General features: G+C 46.9%; 1 protein-coding gene across 1 annotated transcript; it reads right to left on the bottom strand.

The window, feature by feature from the left end:
- Positions 1-1,570: 1,570 nt before the first annotated feature.
- Positions 1,571-6,581, bottom strand: LOC144102256 (zinc finger protein 711-like). Its single transcript, XM_077635560.1, has 3 exons — positions 6,424-6,581; positions 4,667-4,954; positions 1,571-1,922 (listed from the first exon to the last, which is right to left on the bottom strand). Exons 1-3 carry the CDS (start codon positions 6,498-6,500, stop codon positions 1,571-1,573), a joined length of 717 nt encoding a protein of 238 aa, XP_077491686.1. The 5' UTR covers positions 6,501-6,581.
- Positions 6,582-8,093: the final 1,512 nt, after the last annotated feature.

Genomic DNA, 8,093 nt, shown 5'->3' with positions numbered 1-8,093 from the left:
AGAGTGGCTCGTCTACAGTTGTCGCTGGAGTATTAATGCAGACATTGCACTCATTAAATCAAATACAACAAACACATCACATCGGAAAGAACCGGGCACGAGCCTCTGACGGCCACAAGGGTCAGATACCACGTGGGGCTGCTGCGTCGCGGATTGTTTCAACACCGGATCGTTCTGGTCATTTCCAGATCGGCGGCTCACAAGCTCTTATGCTGCTCACTACGTCTGTCATGGCGCCGACAAGAATCACTAAAGAATAAAAATTTAAGAAATAAAAGGCAATAAACCATTCTAAGTAACGTTATTGGCTAATAATAATAATTGGTTTTTGGGGAAAGGAAATGGCGCAGTATCTGTCTCATATATCGTTGGACACCTGAACCGCGCCGTAAGGGAAGGGATAAAGGAGGGAGTGAAAGAAGAGAGGAACAAATAGGTCCGTAGTGGAGGGCTCCGGAAAAATTTCGACCACCTGGGGATCTTTAACGTGCACTGACATCGCACAGCACACGGGCGCCTTAGCGTTTTTCCTCCATAAAGACGCAGCCGACCGCTTTTTTTTTTATGGAGGAAAAACGTTATAAGTACTTTTTTTACTTCTGTGTACGCAGTTTCATCACCTGTAACATTTATTATAGGTACTATGGTATTGTACTTACAAACACCGCGATCAAACGCGGACAACACGAAGAAACGACACACGAGCACTCGTGTCTATGTACAATGCATTACCAATTAGCCCGGAACCTTGCTCTTCTATAGGTACTACACATCTAGACGAGCAAAACGGCTATTTCCGAATTTCCGAGAGCAAGTTGATATTTAAATAAAAAAAAAACGACAAAATTACACATTTTGTTTTTTTTATTTAAAAAATATCTATGCCGTGTAAAGCTGCATGCTCCGAATTATATCGAAAGACAGAATCAGTGCAAATGTCGATGGAAAAAGTTTTGAAGTGTTTTCTAGAAAATTTTTAACTTGTTAATTATTAAGCAGTGCCTGGTTCCTCACCTTTTCTAAATATTCAAACTGCCCTCCCTTATAATAATAATAATAATAATAATAATAATAATAATAATAATAATAATAATAATAATAATAATAATAATAATAATAATAATAATAGGTTTTTGTGGAAAGGAAATGGCGCAGTATCTGTCTCATATATCATTGGACACCTGAATCGCGCCGTAAGGGAAGGGATAAAGGAGGGAGTGAGAGAAGGAAGATAGAGGTGCCGTTGTAGAATAAATTTTTTTCGGCAAAAGTGTTTTACGCTTTTATTACGCACATTACGATAAGTTTTCATGAACATTTTTGACAAATTGGAGATAGTCGAGCGCAACGCCTAGGACGTTTGGCGTGGAATGACCCCTGCCCACTCCCTGCTTTGTCACATTAGAAGTGTCACGGGAACCGGCCGAATCTATTGGCTGGAAGTGGGTTCTTTGACGGCGAAAAGCCGCTGCGTTTTTGAGATGTATCCGACTGTAGCGGCCGCTTCTAAGAGCGTCGAATTACGGAATAACCGCGTGCCCCTTCCAAGCAGAGGCCGAGGCTCGCTGATCTAAATTCCTAAGATACGATCTTCTTGTCTCTCGACTTCAATGCAGACTATTTCTATAGGCTGCATCCCAAAAGGTTCGTTGTCTATAAGATCTCCTTCCAAGGAAACAATTTCTTCGAGCTCCAGGTCTCCCAGCTTAATTCCGGGAGCTTTGTTTTCCAGGCAGCCATATTGGGCGCTGGCGGCTTCCAGGCGCACGGGGTACGGGTCTTGAGGAGTGGCACTCCTGGCAGCACGATGGATGCACCTCACTGCCCTGATATGGCGGTTCAGGTTGGATATGTTGCTGAATCCTTTGTCACAGTTCTGGCAGACGTGCACCCTCTCTCCTTCGTGGATGATGCGCATGTGACTGCAAAGAAGGTTGTGAGGAGGAGATTAGGCCAGCCGCGGCAGGTTAATCGTGGCAAGCAAGCACGACGAGCAAGTACATGTATTCTGCCCCGTTACGTGCTCTATATAGTGCAGTGTGCTCTAGGACTAAATAACTGACTCGAGGGATCTACTTCAGGCTCTGCACCAGCGCCTCGATTATTTGTTTATTTATTTATTTATTTATTTATTTATTTATTTATTTATTTGTTTATTTATTTATTTATTTGTTTATTTATTATAGATACCTCAAGGGCCCTTGAGGGCTTTACATGAGGGGTGGGCTAACAACCTGGTGTTAATTATACAGGCAAACGCGCCAGCGAATATGCCCCGTGCCGGACACCAGCAAACGTTCTGAAGTATTCGTAGCCTACAAGGAGAGCTATGACACGCAAGGTATCAGTAAAACTGTGACGACTGAATCTTCAGCGTGGAAGGAATCAGGTGAAAAGCGCCTGCATCTCTTAACAACCCGCGCGGAGTGTTGTCGCCTTTTTTTCGCTCGGCTGCTGTTTCTGTGCAGCTTCACAAAAATTGGCTGTGGTTTAGCTCTGGTTAACCCTAGTTGAGAAATCTTCGTTTCCTCGGCACGTCGTCTACACAGCGTCCGATTCCGACGCTCTCGAGAACTCGAACTGGTCTCTTCCGCAGTTGAAGAATCACTTCGGGACGTGGCACGACTTCTAGCCACATCTTCGTTACGACGCTTCTCGAGTCGTGCAGCGCGTTCTCCTGGCGTCTCTTGAGCGCGTTGTCTCTTGCTCGCTTCGTTTGTCATTGTTGCGTCTCTCGCGTGGTGGCTACGACGGCGGCGGCAGCAGCGGCCACCTGCGCTCCGCGTGACGTCACTCGGTTTCGCGCATGCGCAGCTGTGGCAGATATGTAGTGTGGCTCACGCGAAGCATGGCGTTGGCGAGCCTAGGGAAGCTTTTCGCTTCAAAACCACTTTACCACGAATAATTTATATTTTGTTAAGTTCCCTTTAAACAATTTCGAAATATTTGCAGCGTCGGAGTGGGCTTTCAGAAACCCGCACGATTAATATTTGGTGTTTTAAGCAACTCAGAAGAGCTCGTGAATCGCCATAATTGTAAGTAAAGCATAGGGCTTCCTGGCAGACACTAAGATGGTATTACGATGAGCTGTGTGAAAGTAATTTCGCTTTTCGGATGATGCCTTTCTCTTCTGCCGCATCCTGTTGCCTGAAAGTTGCGCGAATTAATTTCTCTGCTTTGGCTGGCTTTTATGGCTCCATAATGTTTTTTTTATGTGCGCATTTACCGCATTGTCACTTAGCTTTACATTGACTAGATTTATGGCTTGCTAATAATTTTGTATGATTTTATATTAGCTGCATTGCACTCATTTTTCCTTAACTGGCACGGCGCGTTGTACAGGCAGATGGTGCGCGCTCACTGGCGCCATCTGTTGACGCACGTTTGTACTCTCTGCTCGGTTGGGGGCGTCGCTGCGCCCTCCTCTCCATCTATGCTGTTTTACCCTTCTCGCCTCTCGTCGGGGACAATTCTTTCTGTCGTCTAGCTGCAGGCGCCGGACACCACGCTGGGCTTACGGACGGCCACGCAGAGACACACGCCTGCAGTTTCATCTAAGGGCACTCGTAATGAATGCGCAGTAAAACGGCACCGTTGCGTACAAAAACGTGCGCGAGAAGAACCGTGTTGCTTTTAAGGACATTGAAGCGACAATATGGATGTACCCTGGCAGTGTGGAAAACCTAGCATGACGTTCTAACGGCTGCTGCCCAGCGCTACAGAAACTGTATACCTACTAAAAGTGTTAGACAAGGTGCAAGAACTATAGCTAAATACATGGCTGTGGGGATTATCTAGGGCGATCATAATGAGCAATTAAATGTCAACAGCCAATATAACAATGGAGTTTCCGCAGACCACAGTGGTTCATAACTGATCAATGGGAGTCATGATTAGCTTTCCGAGTGACTATTTCCTGTTTCTTAGAAGTAAAAGTAATCTAGTTGGTAGTAAGAGGTTCTTAAGCCTTGAAGACAGTGTTCACGCCCCATGAAAGTGGAGGGACAGAAGGTTTGGTTAGTTATGGTGGTTTAACGTCCCAAAGTGACTCATGCCATGAGGAACGCCGTAGTGAAGGGCTCAGGGAAATTTCGACCACCTGGAGTTCTTTAATGTGCACTGACATTGCACAGTACACGGGACTCCAGGTCGTCGAAATTCGATCGCCGCGGCCGGGATCGAACCCGCGTCTTTCGGGTTAGCAGCCGAGCGCACCGTAACCACTGATTCGCCGCGGCGGCCAGACTGAGAAGACTGTGGCGGGGGGGGGGGGATGCTGCCTGCCTTGGAGGAATGTTTCACCAGAAAAACGTATTTAACTTTATTGTCGCTGCAAAATTTCAAGAAATGCGACTGTGGCAGTATACCTGCTGCTCCTCACCGCCTTCTCTCTTTTTTCCCCCATCACCGTTCACAACAGGAGATGCTCATAACTGCGGCCTTTTTGACACCTATAAAAAAGTGAGCTGATAAAGCTTGAAGAAAATGAGTAAAAAGGGGCGCTTTCTAAATTCGGCAGAGAGAATCCTGGAAAGTGTACAGTTTGGTAAGTAGCTCGAGGAAGAATTCACCGCTCCTCATATCCCCACATCCGGCAACTTTCGTGTGCCCCTCGTACGCAGCATGCTACGGGGCATCGTCATTGGGACTGGACATTGTTCCTTACCTTTCCCGCCTCGACGGACGTGAGAACACCAGGGGGCACTTCGAGCACTGGAAGCCGTTCACGTGCGCGGCCTTCTTGTGCAGACGCAGTTCGTACAAGGTTGGTATTTTACAACCATCGTCACAACATGGAATGGGTCGCCTGGCAGCAGCTCTGTGGGCTCTGTCCACTGATGCACTCTGCCGCAAAAGCCCGTGTTGTCTATCACGGTGCCTCCTCAGGGTGAAGCTCCGGCGGCAAGTTAAACTGCACTTGTCGCAGCACAGCGTCCGCAGGCTTTGTTTAGTGCTGCAACCAAATGAAGAGCACAAGCCAGACGCACCTTTCTCTTTCGCGGTAAAGGAAATCAATTGCTCATTGCCGGTAGTAGCTTAACACCCATTTTCTCCTCCCCTGTTCTTTCCCCTTAGGACCGTGTCAGCCACAGGAAAAATGGCTTGTTAATACTTTGTCATCCCGACTCTTGGTGCAGGGTGTCGTATATGTACTTAGAGTAAAACGAGAAAGCGTAACAAGCATGAAGATTTTCGCGAAGAGAAGAAGCCCAGGACGAAGCGATCGTCATGTGTTAGGTTTGAAGCCAAGTCATAAAGAAACAAAAAGGAGGAAATCGGCCTGCACGTGACGGTGTCCACATGACACTGACTTTTTTTATGGGGACCGATAGCAAGAGGAAATGGCGGTTTGTCTAGAAGGCTTGGCTTTCGGAGGCTGGCTGTATGACATAACGCTTTCCTCTGAGAGTTTTGGTTCCGGAGTGCAGGCAACCATGGTAGAACCTATTTCGGTAACACCTTCTGATCGTCAACCGCCGCGCTGCAGACAAAATACATGCAGCACTAGTCTGGCAACAGCGATATCTTCCTACCATATGGCTCTAACTGGTACTGGTACCTGAATGGGTGCTCAATACAGGATTTGGGAAGTTTGCTCAATGCACAACTTTCCTTGTCTGTTCCTTTCCAAGCGCTCAAAAGAGCAATAATTTTCCATATAAAAAGAAGTCGATGAATGTTACGGCCATCCCCATTAACAGCTTTTTCTCAACGGTTGCTCAACATTGTTCAACAGATCTCAAATCTTGGTGAAGAAGTGATTTGGGGATTTTCTCTCGTGTCGTGCAAGCATTTTTCAGACATTATCGGGGCACGAAGTCTTCAGTGGCCGAACAATCACTAAGAAACTCCGGCGAAAAAAAAAAACCACAGTGAATTATTCAGCGAAAAAATCAACGCTGGCGCTTTAATTTAACCAGCTCTGCCTTAGTTTGGTACTGCAAAAATGATAAACAAGGAGACAATTATTTGTTGCAAGGACGTATGCAGCCTTTAGGAAGCAATGGTGGTTAAATTTAAGGGTATACGAATAATAGCATCACGTTGCCGTTTCACAGAGAGAGCTGCACCAAGCACTGCTTCGAAGAAACTGTACTTAAACGAGTTTAATTTCTGGCCACCGATATGATTGTCTCAGCTGAAATTTTATTTAAACAAAAGCTTGGTTTGCCAAAGTTGATTGAGGTTTCTTGCAGAGAACGAGCAAAATAAACAGGGACGACGCATAACTGGACTGGAGTCACCGACCGGTTGTGTCGCTCGGTATAATACCCGTTATGACTTCACTCGAAATAGCGTTGAAATTTTTCGCAAGACCCGTGCAGTTCTGCGGCAATTTTGTTTGTTTTTTATGCTATGTCTGCATTACATTTTATTTCATACGAGGCTCGCAATGGGAGAAACAGGACCCTGGCCGCTTACCGCTTCTTCTTCGACAATTCCTCAGTCGACACCTTTCCAGTTGTCACCTCCTCCCGGGGCATCATCCGACACGCCATGGCACTGCTGCACGTGTGACAACCTCACCAGGGCTAGCCCAGGTAAAGGAAAGTAGAAACATGTTAGTTGAACTGTGTGGGCCATCTGCACCAGTGATGCGTGTCTGGGTAACGGGAGTTAACAGAAGCAACAATACACCACCAACGAAAGCAGCAGCAGTAGTGATAATGAGAGGTGAAGGAAAACTGAGAATAAAAAAATGCACCAAAACCAAGGTGCATAGATGATTTTATTTGTTGTACTCATCGATGAGACATTAACCGGGTAAATATTTTAAAGATAATTGATTAAAAAGCTGGAGAAAAACAACCACAACCCGCTGGTAGAATACGAACCTACGACCTCCGAATGTCACGTTTGGTGCTCTACTAAAAGAGATACGGTGACAGTTATCCACTCTTCTGGTTTTGGTGACTGTTCATGTGTGTCATAACAAGCCCTTCCCTTCTCTACCTTTGTCTGCTCAACAGGTATTGAGGGCTTCGACTGTGGCAGCCTCGATGCCGTAAGTAGCATAAGAGCGTCCTCGCATAGCCTCCGCCCTCACCGTTCGACCATGTCTCTAAGTGGCACTCGCGGTATTACAGGACGTACTACGTCCGCCGCTACGGACGAGGGTGGCGCTGGTGAACACCCTCGAGATTCGGTTAAACTACACATAAATACCCCCGAAAGCAGAAGATTGGACAGCCGTCGTAATACCTTAGTTGACAGAGCACCAGTCATGGGCTCTCATTCCACCGGCGGCGTGTGGTTGATTTTCCCTTTTGCATTCTAACCAAATATCTTTAAAATATTTACCCCGTTAATCTCCCATTTGTGAACACCACACACACACACACAAAGTCCCCTATGTACCTTACAGCTTACGGACGGAGAAATAGCTGAGTACTTGACCATGTGGTTAGCCCATGCCCATCAGTGCGCTTGTTTTTCGGAATATAGGACAACCCACAAGCAAGTTTCCCGTGCCGATGACAGCGTTACAAAGCCGCCACGGTGGCTCAGTGGTTATGGCGCTTGGCTGCTATCCCGAAAGACGCGGGTTCGATCCAGGCCGCGGCGGTCGAATTTCGATGGAGGCGAAATTCTAGAGGCCCGTGTACTGTGCGATGTCAGTGCACGTTAAAGAACCTCAGGTGGTCGAAATTACTCCGGAGCCCTCCACTACGGCATCCCTCATAGCCTGAGTCGCTTTGGGACGTTAAGCCCTCACGAATCAAATCAAATCACAGCGCTATAACACACAGTATGACGAGAGTAGGAAGTAGATTTCAGTAGCACACGCAGTACTTTCAGGACACCGCCTACACGCGCTTATGTAGTGGCGCCAGCACCAGCACTCTGCAAGAACCACAGGTATCTAATATCGACCTACCTTTGCTGGCGTCCACAGCGCACCAACGTCAGGCGTGCTGGCTGAAACATTCAGCCAGTGAAAGCGCCGCGCTTTATATATAGGAGATGATCTTGTGTCGGGCTACGCTAATGGCACCAGCAAATGCAGAGGAACCCTTGCAGTACAAAAGCCGGAACAGATGAAGCCGAGAATGCACGCCGAGGAGACTTCAACGCGCGGTTTTTAAGGCAGA

This window comes from Amblyomma americanum, chromosome 8, assembly GCF_052857255.1.
Source record: "Amblyomma americanum isolate KBUSLIRL-KWMA chromosome 8, ASM5285725v1, whole genome shotgun sequence".
Taxonomy (NCBI): domain Eukaryota; kingdom Metazoa; phylum Arthropoda; class Arachnida; order Ixodida; family Ixodidae; genus Amblyomma; species Amblyomma americanum.
The sequence above is the reverse complement of the archived record's forward strand: the minus strand, read 5'-3'. Positions and strand labels throughout refer to the sequence as shown.

Excerpts from the sequence above, each read along its gene's own strand:
- LOC144102256 (XM_077635560.1), bottom strand. The coding sequence starts at position 6,500 with ATGGCGTGTCGGATGATGCCCCGGGAGGAGGTGACAACTGGAAAGGTG. Across the intron at positions 4,955-6,423 it reads GAATTGTCGAAGAAGAAGCG|CACTAAACAAAGCCTGCGGA; the intron begins GTAAGCGGCCAG and ends ATTTGGTTGCAG. Across the intron at positions 1,923-4,666 it reads CGTCCGTCGAGGCGGGAAAG|TCACATGCGCATCATCCACG; the intron begins GTAAGGAACAAT and ends CCTTCTTTGCAG.